Here is a 15,689-nt window from a genome sequence, read left to right as displayed (position 1 = left end):
GGTCTAGCGGGCTATCCTATAAACTGATCAAGGCCTAGTATCTATATTTGCTCAACTTCTCAGTTTAAAGTTTCATTTTGATTGGTCTTATTTCCACAGCTGATAAAGAAGCCCAAACACAACAACATGGATCTTTGAAAGTAGACTCAAGATAAATAATACTAATCCAATGACTAATAACAGTTCGCTTTTATTTAAATGTCTACCACATCCTAGGGAATGCTAAGCCCTTAAGTCACAACAACCCCTAAACAGAAGCTGGCACTGGCCCCATATTACAGATGTACAGATTACTGAGACACCGAGGTACTTGCCCAAGGTCAATGATTGTATATGATACTCACTGATGTTCCTGTAATCTGGTCTTTCCACAGATGGGGACACAGAGAGTGTCTTGTTAGTTGGACCCAGAGCTCCTGCCACATACCTCTTAATTCCTTTGGGAAAAGAAAAACAAGCGTGAAATCCCTAAATAGCTTGCCCTTTTTGTGTGAGTCAATAGGCCATCAGATTTTCCCTAGAACACAGGAATACAATCCTTTGTCCATCACTCTGAAATTCAGAAAGCACAAAAGCCTCACTTTTTCCCTTAATTCAACAACAAAACTTGACCTCACCTGAACTACAAGAGGCTATTTATAGTTTTTACTCCACTTAGCAGACAATTCATAGATTTTACTGCAAACAGATCCTTGATTATGAGGGCCGTCCCGGGTCCCACTGGGGAAATCATGCAACATGAAGCATGTGCGCATGTGGCCTCCAAGCCAATGCAAACAAAGGGAATCTCATGCCTGGCTTCAGAGTTTCAGTTAGTAACCCTTTCCCATCAACCACAGCTATGTGAAAGCGAAAGTCATTCAGTTACATCCAACTCTTTGCAATCCCATGGACTGTAGCCTGCCAAGTTCTTCTGTCCGTGTAATTCTCCAGGCAAGAATACTGGAGTGGGTTGCCATTTCCTTCTCCAGGGAATCTTCCCAACCCAGGGATTGATCCCAGGTCTCCCGCGTTGTAGGCGAATTCTTTACCGTCTGAGTTACCATGGAAGCATCACCACAGCTATGCTTGGACAAATTCTCTCTTCCTACCCTTAAGAAACCTTGAAGGTCATGAACATAGGTTCTGTAAAATTTCCTCACAGCAGCATTGATCTTGAAACTCTCCCCACTGCTGTATTGCAGGGCCTTTGCAGGGGGAAAATATTAAATCACAATGAATAATTACAAAGCCTGAAATTAAAGTATGAAGGAGATCAAATCTTACTTTAATAACTCTTTAAGAATTCCTGAATAATCTTTCCTCGAGGCTAGAGTCCTGGTGCTCCTAAGAGCCTGACATGTTGTGTTCATTTACAAATCATAACAGAAGCAGGGGGCACACGGCTCATCAACTGTGTGATTTTAACCAAATGGTTATGTTTTACCATTTACTAACCAATCGATAACCCAGTCTTTAGCAGGTTACAATATTCTTTACCCACCTGGACAATAATGTTGGTGTAAGAAAAACATTCTTATCTTTCCCTGCTTTGACTGACTGAATATCCTCTGCCCTGTGGCTCTACTGGGGCAACAGTCTATGCCCTTCCATATTTAACATTCTCTCTCAGAAAAAGAGTTTCTATAAATTGCTTCAGTCTTCATTAGTATGCTGTGTCTAACTTCCTAACAAGTTTGCTTTACATCTTTCCTGTTGGCAATAATTTCACATTTCCAAATCTTCAGGGGTTCCATATATTTCTTCCATCCCTTTCCCGCCCTCAAAGCCTCCCCTCCAGCTGGCGCCCAAGTGTTCTTCTGGCAGCCAGCCAGGAGGGGAGTTATTTTGGGGAGCCATTTCTCAAATCCCAGCAAGACTGACTCTACTGTCACCCTCTCTTCTGTGCTACACAACAGCGCCTGCAAAGACATTAGTGGCATGAAGTGGAAAACACTCGAAAGACAATCTCTCTTTACCTCGGTGAGGAAAACCTCAAGGATGAATGTCGCTTAAAAGGGGTAAGATCAGATATCTTAATGATCACCACTACGACCACAGCAGTCGGCTGCAACTCAATAACCTGAAGATGTGTTTCTGAAGGTGGAGAAATCATCTTAGCTGTAAACATACGGGGAAGCCATGGTCCCGACTATAAAATTAAGATATAACATCGCGTAAACACAGAGCAGGAAACAGATCCACGGAGACAGGGTCAATTCAGAGAGACACTGAATGCTTGATTATGAAACTGCAGAGAACTAACCTACAAACAAGTACATGATGGCATCTGCAGTGTTGCTGTAGGCCAGCTGTCACGGAAGGAAAAAGGGCAATAAGCACAGATTACTAGAGCTAAGGATGTCAAAGGAAGCAGCTTTTTGTTTTTTTTTTTAAGAAAAAAAAGGAGAACAAGGTTCCTTACCTGTCTGGAGAGTTATCTCCTCGGCTGCTTTTCTGGCCAAGCCCGCAGAGCACATGTTCATCCGGTAGGCCTAATACATCAATGGCAAGTGTTAGTTTGTCCTTCTTTTCTTCCATAAAATGAGTAAGGAATTCCTGACCTTCTAAAACTCAGTCTTATTCAGTAAGAAAATGCAGAGTGAATTAATTTGAAATCTGAATAAAATCTTAGCCAATAAGGCCTACCAGCTGCCCCAGCAATGAAGGCAACAGGAAAGGCAAGTCTTTAGGAACTGCTTTTATGTTCCTCCCCAAAACCATGAGTTAGATGGCAAAAAGGGCAATCTCTGGACATCTGGCACATCAGAATAAGCTGATGTCACAAAATATGCTGAGTATTAAAAAAAAAAGAAAAACACAACACAGAAATGGGGAAATCACAGGCTTCAGAGATAGGACACCTGGGTTCTAGAACCAGCTCTGTCACCATCTGCCTAGGCAGTTCCCTTAGCAACTCCCCCAGGCCCTGGCTTCTTTACCATACAATGGTTGGAGACAGTGGGTCTGAACTTTTTGTAGATTATTAACCTCTAGAGAATCTGGAGAAGGGCCATGAACCCTCTCATTATGACTAATAGACAAGCATACACAAACATCCAAAGCAGTGATACAGTCAAGCCCATTCATTTAGGTGCTATCTGTTGCTGCTCTCGTACTATAATGCCAGTGTTGAGCAGTTGCAACAGAGACTGTATGTGCCAACAAAGCTTAAAACATTTACTGCCTGGCCTTTTACAGAAAAAGTTTGCCAATCCTGCCCCAAAATAACACAAAAGTAATTATGACAGAATTTCATTTTCTCTTGATAACCCCAAAGGCAAGTGATTTCACAAAGCCCCAACACTGAGGGAAATCAGTGTCAGGGCATTCAGGACTACATGCCTGAACACAGAGGCAGATCTGGAAAAAATTCTGTCCAGAAATAGGAATCTCAGCCTCTACCACCTATTTTCATCAGGTTTACAAAATCTGAATATGGAAGCAATGTGTTGATTAAAAAGAAACCAAATCCTTTACCCCACACCCACTAAGATGCCTACTATGAGGACAAAACAAAAACAAAACCAGGGCTTCCCTGGTGCTCAACGGTAAAGAATCCGCCTGCCAATGCAGGAGACACGGGCTTGATCCTCTAACCAGGAAGATCCCACGTGCCTCAGAGCAACTAAGCCCGTGTGCCACAACTATTAATTCCGTGCTCTAGAGTCTAGGAGCTGCAAATACTGAAGCCCGCACTTCTCTTGTGGTCTGCAAGAGAAGTCACTGCAATGAGAAGCCTGAGCACCACAAATGGAGAGTAGCCACCACCCCCCACCACTGCCGCTACAACTAGAGAAAAGCCGGCCCAGCAACGAAGACCCAGCACAGCCAAAAATAAATAAATAAAATTATTTTAAAAAAAAACAAAAAACCAGAAACAGGACAAATGCTGGCAAAGATGTGGAAAAACTGGAACCCTTGTACGCTGTTGGTGGATATATAAAATGATGCAGGTACTGCAGAAAATAATGTGGTAGTTTTGCAAAAAATTAAACAGAGTTACCATATAGCTCAGCAACTCTACTTCTGGGTATACATTCGAAAGAAATGCAAGCACAGATGCAGAACAGATTATCTGTACACTGCACTCAGAGTAACTGTCTACAACAGCCAAAAGGTAGAACCAACCTAAGCATCCAATAGTGGATGAATGAATAAACAAAATATGGTATATCCATACAATGGAATACTATTCACCTTTGAAAAAGGAAGGGTATTCCAACACATGCCACAGCATGAGCGAACCTTAAGGGACATTAAGTGAAATAAGCCAGTCGCAAAAGGACAAATACTGACAATCCACTTACATGAGGCAGCTAGGGGAGCTAAATTCACAAAGACAGAAGCAGAATGGCCGTTTCTAGGGGCTGGGGGGAAGGGAAAATTGTTTAATGGGTACAGAGTTTAATGTTACCCTCCCCTTACAAGAGGAAGGGTAACATGGATAGATGGTGGTAATGGTGGCGCAACAAACAATGTGAATGTATGTAATGCCACTGAACTGCATGCTTAAACCTGGTTACAATGGTACATTTTATGTTACATGTATTTTGCCACAATTTTTTTAAAAAAGGAAACCAGATCTGTCACTCAATTTAAAAAGACTTCACAAAACTGCACACATAGCCAATCATTATGCTTTTATTCAATTACTGCATAATAAACATCATTTTTACTTGATTATCACTTGTCCACAAAAGAAGCCAGCTGGAAAATGACTGGGCAGTTATGTTTACAAGCAGAAGAGATTCCAACCATTTTCTCTGTCTAACCACAAACAATAGATAACTAGACATTAGCTTGACCCTGCAGGTTTGGCTGGTTTTCTCACTAGCAACTACCAATAGTAAATGCTCATGACTATCTTAAATATAAGGAAAAATGAAATCCTTACCAAGTGTTCCAGGCCATAGTCAGCTTGGGCAATAGCAGTGCTGCTGAAAGTATTTGTTTCAATGATATCTGCCCCAGCTAGGAGGTAATCCTGCAACAAGAGAAAGTCATGTCAATGCTATGAGTTACAGAATCCCTGCCTCCTAACAGTAAACTTGCCTTTTCCTCATCATCTTCACCAAATACCTTCTACTTACTAAGTGCAAGGCACTACACTAGATACAAGATACAGACACAAAAGGATATAAGGATTTCATAGAAAGACATGTGGTATAAATAAAACAGAACTTGAAGTCAGACAAAGTTCAAATGTGGTGTGAACTGAGTCGAGTTCCTTAAACTCTGAGTTTCAGTTTCCTCATTTGAAAGTATCACAACCCTGCTTCACCGGTGACCAGATGATAGTACAGATCACACATCAAACTCCTGGCACACGATGGCCCTCAACAGATATTCTGTCCACTCCTTTGCCATGTCCCAGCTTCAGCACAGCTAGGATTCTGTTGAGAAGGACCCTCTCGCTGCAGTCTCGATTCTGACCACAGCTGCTTCAGCCCACAGCTCCCGGCTGCTCCGAGCCAGATCAGAACCCCCACTAAACCCCGGGGACCTTGGTGTCCTCCTGTTCTCCCTGCTTGAAACCTTTCTTCCTTGTTTCACTCTGTCTCAATCTGATAAACACGCTGGAATCGCCTGAGTTTCCAATACTGAGTAAACTCAACCCCACAGAAGCAGATAAGACACTGTTTGCAGAAAAATTTGGAAATAAAATCCAAGATTTACACACTTTTAAGTCACAGCCTAAATACTCATCAATAGGGAAATGGCTAAATAAACTATAACATGTTCATTTTATTACATGTTATGTGGCAGCTAAAAAACACCATGTGTGGGGAGTTCCCTGGTGGTCCAGTGGTTAAGACTCTGCTTTCACTGCAGGGGATATAGGTTTGACCCCTAGTTGGGGAACTAAGATCCTGCATACAACAAGCCGCCAAAAAATAGGTAAAACAATAACAACAACACTGTGTATAAATATCTACGAATATGGAAACATCTCCAAAAATACTATTCAGTAGAAAAACAAAATTAATATGACACCATTAAATTTAAAATATACACACATACAAATAGTATTGAGTTTTCTAGTACACACACATATACACTGATGCATAAATGCATAACAAATTATTCAGAAAGACATACACCGACTAGTATAAGTGGTTATCTCTGGGAAAGAAAATAGAAATCTGGAGTAGTGGTTAAAAGGGAATTTATTCTTAACTATGGGTTTTGTTTTATCAGAACAAATTAAAATTTAGCTTTTCAAAAAAGAGAAAGAAAAACTGAAAACAACCTTAACGCCTAAGAATAAGGTTGCTGCTGCTGCTGCTGCCAAGTCACTTCAGTCGTGTCCGACTCTGTGTGACCCCATAGACGGAAGCCCACCAGGCTCCCCCATCCCTGGCACTCTCCAGGCAAGAACACTGGAGTGGGTTGCCATTTCCTTCTCCAATGTGTGAAAGTGAAGTCGCTCAGTCGTGTCCGACCCTTAGCGACCCCACGGACTGCAGCCTACCAGGCTCCTCCATCCATGGGATTTTCTAGGCAAGAGTACTGCAGTGCCTTGCCATTGCCTTCTCTGAAGAATAAGGTTAAATTAAGCAAATGGTGATATATGCATAGAATAAATTTGTACAAAGTTATTAAAACCATAAAAGTGCAAATTATAAAAAAGTATGGAGTAATAATAATCCCAATTTAATTTTAAAAACCCAAATACAGAAAACTAGTCTGAAATATAAATTAAAATATGTGAAGGACAAGTATGTCTTGGTACTGAATTTACAGTCCATGGGGTCACAGAGCTGGACATGACTGAGTGACTGAGCATAAACACACATACTGACATTACAGGTGGTTTTTATTTTCTTCTATGTTTTTCTATAGAGCTAGACATTATATTTTTGTAACAATGAACACATATTATCTCTATAATTAGGCAGAGAGTATTTCTAAATTCCCAGTTATTTTCTCCAATTCCACGTAGGTTTAAAATTTTCCATAATATGAAGTTTATTAGGTGTTTCTTCTAGCTCTTCACCTTTTCTCTCCACCTTCTTTCCTGGAATAATACCCCACTCATGGGATCTGGATATGACACCCCGAGATTCCAAGCCTATTCTCACCAATTAAAACACGTGTGACTGCTATACTAAAAATGGATACCCAACAAGGACCTACTGTGTAGCACAGGCCCCTCTGCGCGATCTCACGTGCAGCCAGGACGGGAGAGGAGTTTGAGGGAGAAGGGATACACACATACACATGGCTGAGTCACTCTGCTGTGCACCTGCGATTATCCCAACATTGTTAATCAGCTATGCTTCAGTATAAAATTAAAAGTTTAAACAAAAAGACTGACAGCTGTGGGCAAGCTACTTAATTACTCTGCTCCTCAGCTTTCTTCTGTAAAAGCTGTCAAGATTAAAGGAGGCCATTAATGACAACACAGCCAGAGGCTACCTTCAGGTGTTTTCAGTATCAGTTCCTGCAGGTCTCAGCCTAACAGCAGCAGTGGGCTAGGAAATGCATGAGGCATTCCCCTGGGCCCTGACCCCCAGCGCTGAGCCAGGACGGAGCCAATGCCACGGCCTGACTGGCCCTAGCGGTCATTACAACTGCAAGACTCACCTCAGCAATTACTATCAGGGAACTTTTGAGAAAACAAAAAGGTCCTACTATCCACAGGTCCTGAAGGGTGCAGGCGTGCTCAGGCCACACAGTGAGGTAGCGGGGGTTGGAGGGAAATACCTGAGAGAACCAGGGTTCTGCCTTCATTGGGATCAAGGTAGACGCTTAGAATATTGTGGGTTCCTCTTTACTGGAGAACAGTAGGAATTAGGGTTCGGGAAGGAAAAGGCAGGGTCACTCATTTAGGTTACCCAGGGCTTTCTTCAAGAGGAACTTCATGGTGGGGGAAGCCTGGTTGCTAGTCGGTTAGTCAGCAGCAGCCGTTTCATATAGCTGGCAGGGTGTTTACAGACAAGGATGCCTTTGAAATGGATGCCTCCCCAACCAGAAGCTGAAAGTCAGGCACCTACATTACAATCAAACAGCTTAGTGTCAGAGACTTGCACTGTGTATACAGCCTGGACATTCCATTAAAATTAAGGATCAAGGGATCAGCTCTATGGTCAGTTAACACTACTAGAAATAACTAAGTGTGAAAAGACCTAGTCTTTTTCCCTTCCTCATCCATGAACATAACATGGTCTCTATATCCAGAGAACTCCAGTGAGTCAATATCCCACACAAATGGGACAGCCAGATACACCTTATTGTATTTACTGCCATTTTGATCTATGTCCCTATCCCAGGAAACTTGCCATTCTTTCTAGTTGCCTATCTAACACAGAAGACAAAGATTCACCCTCTTGAAAAACATTTACTGACTTACTTTGTGTAAGATACTGTTCTAAGCAGTTGGAATTCAGTAGTGAAAAATAGGCATAAATTAGTGCCCTCAGGAAGCTAATGGTTGGGGAAGGGAGGTGATTTCACCAACTACATGATAAGAACTGATGTTTGTATCCATATTGGGCTTCCCTGGTGGCTCAATGTAAAGAATTCTCCTGCAATGCAGGGGATGCAGGAGATACAGGTTCAATCCCTGGATCGGGGAGATCCCTGGAGATAGAAATGGCAACCCATTCCAGTATTCTTGCTTGGACAATCCCATGGACAGAGGAGCCTGGCAGGCTACAGTCCATGGGGTTGCAAAGAGTTGGACATGACTGAGCATGCATGCAGAATAATTGTAACTGTATCAAGCAATTCGTACCCATGATGGCATTCCCAATCTACAATGTACTGGAATTTTATAATGCAATTTGACCACATATTAGAAGGCCTAGCAGAAAAACTTATAGAATCAAATTTTAAATCTTCTAGTACTGACAATTTCTATTACAACAAAGGAAAGGCATTCCTAGTTTTTCTTCAAATGAAAATTATTCTCCATCTTATCTAGAACAAAGTCTTTACCAGCCAAGAGAAGGTTCCTTCCACCCTCAATGAATCATTTAATCATTCGTTTAAGTGATTTCCTTAAGAAGAATCTGAAAGGCACCAAAACCAAAATAAACAAGTGGGACTATATCAAACTAAAAAGCATCTACACAGCAAAAGAAACAAGCAATAAAATGAAAAGGCAATCTACTGAACTGGAGAAAATATTTGCAAATCATGTATCTGATATGGCTATCCAAAATAAAGAATTCATACAATTCAGTAACCAACAACAACAAAAAAAATACAAACAAACCAATTCAAGAAAAATGGGCAGAATACAGGACTTCCCTGGCAGTCCAGTGGTTAAGACTCTACACTTCCACTGCAGGGGGTATAGTTCCATCCCTGGTCAGGGAACTAAGATTCCATATGCAGCATGGCATGGCCAAAAAGGAAAAAATGAGCAGACTAGAACAGACATTTTTCCAAGGAAGATATACAGATGGCCAACAGGTTCATGAAACGACAGTCAACATCACTAATCATCAGGGAACTGCAAATCAAAATCACAATGAGATGTCAGAGCTCACCTATCAGAATGGCTTTTATCAAAAAGACAAGAAATAACAAGTGCTGGTAGAGATACAGAAAAGGGAACTCTTGCGCACTGTTGACAGGAATGTAAAGTTTGCACAACCTCTATGGAAAACAGAATGGCGACTCCTCAAAAAATTAAAAATAGAACTACTATATGACCCAGCAATTTTATTTCTGGGTATTAGCCAAATAAAACAAAAACAAAACTCAAAAAGATAGAAGATACTTGGTTGATCCTGCCAGTAGCACACTTGTTTCAAATATTAAGCTGTGCATGTCTAAGTACACACAGTCAGTACAGGGAAACTGTGAATGGCTCACAGAATCAGTTACGGTTCCTTCGGAAAGCCCAGAGATAAGCCCATGCGCCTATAGGTACCTTATCTTTGACAAAGGAGGAAAGAATATACAATGTAGAAAAGACAGTCTCTTTAATAAGTGGTGCAGGGAAAACTGGATAGCTAGATGTAAAAGAGTGAAATTAGAACACTTCCTAACAACACACAAAAATAAGCTCAAAATGGATTAAGAACTTAAATGTAAGACCAGAAACTATAAAACCCTTAGAAGAAAACACAGATAGAAAACTCTTTGATACAAATCACAGCAAGATCCTCTATAACTCACCTTCTAGAGTAAAATAAGAACAAAGATAAACAAATTGGACCTAATTAAACTTAAAAGCTTTTCTGCGCAGCAAAGGAAACCATAAACAAGATGAAAAGACAACCCTCAGAATGGGAGAAAATAATTGCAAATAAAGCAACTGACAAAGGATTAACCTCTAAAATGTACAAGCAGCTCATGCAGCTCAATATCAGAAGAACAACCCAATCAAAAAATGAGCAGAAAACGTAAACAGACATTTCTCCAAAGATGACATATAGATGGCTAATAAGCACATGAAAAAATGCTCAACACCGTTTACTATTAGAAAAATGCAACCAAACCTACAATGAGGTATCACCTCACAACAGTCAGAATGGCCACTGTCAAAAATCTACAAACAACAAATGCTGGAGAGGACGTGGAGAAAAGGGAACCCTCTTGCACAGTTACTGTGAATGTAAACTGATGCAACCACTATGGAGACCCCTTAAAAGAAAAGGAATAAAACTACATATGACCCAGCAATCCCACCACTGGACATATATCCCGAGAAAACCACAATTCTACAAGACACACATATCCCAGTGTTCACCGCAGCACTATTTACACTAGCCAGGACACGGAAGTAACCCAGATATCTAGCAACAGATGAATGGATAAAGAAGATGTGGTACACATACACAATGGAATGTTATTCAGCCATAAAAAGGAATGGATTTGAGTCCATTCTAGTGAGGCAGATGAACCTAGAGTCTGTCACACAGAAGCAAGTCAGAAAGAGAAAAACAAATATCATATATTAATGCATATATACGGAATCCAAAAAAGCGGTACTGATGAACCTATTTGCAGTTGTCAACATATGGAGACAAGCTAAGTGTCTAGTGACAGATGAATGAAAAAAGGAAATGTCATATTATATGTAATGGAATATAACTGAGCTATAAAAAAGAAGAAAGGTGGTTGCCAGAAGTTGGGGAGTGGACAGTGGGGGAAACGGATGAAGGGGGTCAAACGGTACAAGCTTCCAGTTATAAAGTCACGAGGATGTAATACACGGCATGAAGACTATAGTCAATACTACTATATTATAAGTTGCCAAGAAGGTAGATCTTAAAAATCTTCATCACAAGAAAAAAATTGAAGTTATGTATGGTACCTAGACTTACTGTGGTGACCATTTTGGAACATATACTAATACCTAATCATTACGTTGTACACCTGTAACTAATGTTATTTGTCAGTTATACTGCAATTTTTTATTTTTTTGTAAAATAATTATGGTTTTTATTTTTTATTTATTATTTTTTTTACTGGAGGCTAATTACTTTGCAATATTGTATTGGTTTTGCCATACATTGACATGAATCCGCCATGGGTGTACATGTGTTCCCCATCTTGAACCCCCCTCCCACCTCCCTCCCCATCTTATCCCTCTGGTTCATCCCAGTACACCAGCCCCAAGCATCCTGTATCACGCATCGAGCCTGGACTGGTGATTCGTTTCACATATGATAATATACATGTTTCAATGCCATTCTCCCAAAACATCCCACCCTCGCCCTCTCCCACAGAGTCCAAAAGACTGTTCTATACATCTGTGTCTCTTTTGCTGTCTTATATACAGGGTTATCTTTATCATCTTTCTAAATTCCATATATGTGTGTTAGTATACAGTATTGGTGTTTTTCTTTCTGGCCTACTTCACTCTGTATAATAGGCTCCAGTTTCATAAATACTTATAACAATGCCCTACTCCAAAGAGAAAATTTTCTCATTAAAGTTAAATTGAATCCAGACCAAGAAAACAGATTAAATCAACTTATTATTTCTTTTAGCCATAGTTCTACAAAATTCCTATGATAACCTATAAAACAAGGAGGAGAAGGGGACGACAGAGGGTGAAATGGTTGGATGGCATCACTGACTCTATGGACATGAGTCTAAGCAAGCTCCAGGAGTTGGTGATAGACAGGGAAGCCTGGCATGCTGCAGTCCATGGGGTCGCCAAGATGACTGAGCGGCCAAACTGAACTGAAACCTACTTTCTGAACAAGCCACCTCTTTCTGAATAAATCACCTCTTTCTCTGTCTCCCCCAGAGCACTTAGCACAGTGGTCTGCCCTAAGGACACCAAAGGACTTGCAGAATGATAGATAAAAATATAAGAACTCAAGGAAGCTTTACCTTATGGATTTGGTAAATGACATTTGGCTGAGTTATACTTAAAATGTCATTGTTGCCTTTCAGGGGCCTGGCATGATCTTTAAATTCTTGTCCTCGGAAGTCTTCTTCATTCAGCTTGTGCCGCTGGATCATGGTCCCCATCCCTCCATCAAGCACCATAATCCTCTCCCGCAGGATGGCTTCAATCTCATCTTGCAGGGTCTTTTCCATACCTGCTTTAAAGAAAGTGAAAGTGTGAGTTTCCAAAATGAAAGGGGAAAAACAGGTGTGGAGAGGGATTGTAGACTAAATTAAAATAATTCACAACAGGGAGTAAATGGGGCTCATACATATATTCTCACAATCCTGCAGACTTTGAAAAGGCTGCCCCACAATGTTTTCATTAAGTTACAATGCTTAATGAAACAAGAGGTTGTACACAGCACAGAATCACTGGTATAGCACTACACCAAGGTTAAGGTTCAGTTCAGTTCTGTCGCTCAGTCATGTCTGACTCTTTGCGACCCCATGAACTGCAGCACGCCAGGCCTCCCTGTCCATCACCAACTCCCGGAGTTTACCCAAACTCACGTCCATCGAGTCGATGATGCCATCCAGCCATCTCATCCTCTGTCGTCCCCTTCTCTTCCTGCCCCCAATCCCTCCCAGCATCAGGGTCTTTTCCAGTGAGTCAACTCTTCCCATGAGGTGACCAAAGTATTGGAGTTTCAGCTTCAGTATCAGTCCTTCCAATGAACACCCAGGACTGATCACCTTTAGGATGGACTGGTTGGATCTCCTTGCAGTCCAAGGGACTCTCAAGAGTCTTCTCCAGCACCACAGTTCAAAACCATCAATGCTTCAGCGATCAGCTTTCTTCACAGTCCAACTCTCACATCCATACATGACCACTGGAAAAACCATAGCCTTGACTAGATGTAAATGGGACTAGATGGACCTTTGTTGGCAAAGTAATGTCTCTGCTTTTTAATAGGCTATCTAGGTTGGTCATAACTTTCCCTCCAAGGAGTAAACATCTTTTAAGGTTAAGGTAGGCTGTAGTTATTCCTGTTTCAAAGATGAGCACAACAGACAGCAAAGAGCCAACTGCTACAAGCCCAGGCCAACTGCTGGAGGTCTGCAGGACTCCCCTGGCACCCCCGCCATTGGTTCTGTGCATGTGCCCAGAATAAGACATAAGATCTGGTTTGATAACCGAAATCCATCAATAATTCCAAATTACCACTTAGACTATTAAGTCTGACAGTCTCTTCCACTACCACCAGAACTCATGACAGGCTACCCAGCCTTGAAAAGCCCTAATGCCTACTCCTTCCAATCCTATTTTCTGGTCTCCAAGAACTACTGGAAAGCCACAAAACCATGCTGATTGGAATCATCGCAAATTCCTAACTTTGAGCCTCTTCTTTGGTTCACCTTTCCTCAGCTCCCTCAACACTTCCCATACCTGCTGTCCCAGACCTCTGCTTGCCTTTAGCACAAAATCTTTCTCATCCTTTTAACTCAGAGGTGATTTCACCTAATCTTGTACAAAAGAGTCTTCTTTGGGGAGCTCCTCAAATTCACCCCCACACACACACCTTCTTTAGGTTCCCTCTGCACCTAAAGAAGAACATGTGATCACTTCCACCCACACCTCCCACTGTCCCTCCTGTCTACCCCTTCCCACCTCCAGCAATTCTACCTCAACTTACCTTCATGTTGTGGCTTCTTCCTCCACCACACTACTGAAATCACTCCCTAAAGTCACCCAATTACCTTCTAATGATCTTTCAATTACCAAAAACACTGGGCTCCAATCTAAGACTCAGATTCCAAGCTGTCCACTTGTTACAGCCTGCCCCTCAATCTACTATCCAAAACCAAACTTGCCACATCCCCTGTCTGATTTCTCTATTTTTATGAATGCATCACCCTTTCCAGAAGACTGACCTGACAACCTCAGTGTTATGTGACTCCTCATTCTCCTTGATAATCAATATCTACTCAGATCTCAAGCCCTATAGCTCTGGCATCCAAAATGCCATCCACATTGGGCCCAGCTTCCATCCTCAGTGCCAACCCTTTCCTCAAGACATTACTAAACATCCAGCCATCACAGGTCCTCTCTGAGCTTCAGTTTGCATCCATGAAAACTAAGAAAGACAATACCTGCTCATCCCAACTTCACAGAATTGTCTCATAGGTTAAAGGAGATAAGACACAAAGATGCTTTGTTAAAAAAAAAAAAAAATCAAGTGTCATACAAAGTGTCATCTCAACCACTGGGGTGACTATGCCTGGTCACCCTATGTTCCAATCCATCCTGTGCACCAGATGCATCTTCCTAAAAAGCATGTTTAAACCAGTTGCTTCCAATGCTTCAACAATGCTTCCAATGCTTCCAACATTCAACAATTCCCTACTGCCTACCAAAGTTACTACAAGTTATTCAAAACAAATCACAATGACACCCACCTCTCTAGTCAACATGTACTTCTGTGACCCCTGAGAGGGAGCAAAGCTGGAGTAAAATGCAGCTGGCTCTAAGCTCTTTGAGACTCTTGGAGGAAGACTGGGATTAGGCCAACTCATCTGTATCCCTAGCAACACCAAGGACAGTATCCAGCACTTACGTGTTCAGCAAGAATTTCCTAAACTGACACAGCAAAACAGTGAGGAAAGATGACAAGAGAAGGTTATTTAAACCCCAAACCAGTAACGTATGAATACTTGTAAACTGGCAGTGGTGCAAATTTAAAACCCAGACCTTACTGTCCAAAGTCTTAGGTATTCTATAAAGAAACAGGGGATGGATGGTGGCTATAGAGCTATTTTGACTGAATTACTCCTTAACAGGCTTCAGAAAGGTTGTTCTAGCAACCTGTAAAGTAAATTTGTTGGTATCTGGTTTCTTTCCCAAAGGGCATTATGTTTATTTCAGGGTTTACTATTCCTTTCCAAAACTGGCTAATTTTGTTTATTGAGCTAATAGGGATAAGAAAACTGAAAAAGAAACAAAGTTAAGATCCAAAAATCTGAGCAGTAGTACCTCAAGCATCAAAGGAAAAAAAAATCACTTCCTGGAAGTGTGATGAAAAGGCAGGGCTCAATGAGACATGTATAATAGAAAGACTGGTAGGCAACTGGGCAGTGGTTTGGTCATTTCCAATTAATGTCAACAAAGGCAATTCAGGTGTGGCATTAATTTAGACACCCCATGATGTGGCTGTCCTTCAGCTAAGAAGCACCCAGAATTTGATATGATTAAGCTAATGGGAACAGGACAAAAAAAGTCAAGAAATCTGGGTTTTAGTCCCAGCTCTCAAAAGTAGATATGGGGTTTTGGACAGACTGTGTTTTCCCTTATCACAGGATATGTGACAACAGAACGAGATGATGCATTTGAAGGCATATTCCAGATGTTA

The 15,689-nt window shown here is 41.3% G+C and overlaps 1 protein-coding gene across 2 annotated transcripts in view; it reads right to left on the bottom strand.

Annotated features, from left to right (window-relative positions):
- Positions 1-15,689, bottom strand: part of MTR (5-methyltetrahydrofolate-homocysteine methyltransferase) — a 126,629-nt gene that overhangs the window by 98,477 nt on the left and 12,463 nt on the right. Inside the window, exons 2-5 of one of the 2 annotated variants that reach the window (XM_055425744.2) lie at positions 12,283-12,497; positions 4,877-4,966; positions 2,405-2,474; positions 345-437 (exon numbers count right to left, since the gene is read on the bottom strand). In XM_055425744.2, coding sequence (XP_055281719.2) covers positions 345-437; positions 2,405-2,474; positions 4,877-4,966; positions 12,283-12,497 — 468 coding nt within the window. The remainder of the gene's footprint in view (positions 1-344; positions 438-2,404; positions 2,475-4,876; positions 4,967-12,282; positions 12,498-15,689) is intronic. The other variant, XM_055425745.2, reaches the window with a different exon arrangement.

The sequence above is a fragment of the Moschus berezovskii genome, chromosome 12 (assembly GCF_049115385.1).
Source record: "Moschus berezovskii isolate FMDL1 chromosome 12, NW_MosBer_1.0, whole genome shotgun sequence".
Taxonomy (NCBI): Eukaryota; Metazoa; Chordata; class Mammalia; order Artiodactyla; family Moschidae; genus Moschus; species Moschus berezovskii.
This window is presented reverse-complemented; position numbering and strand designations above follow the sequence as displayed.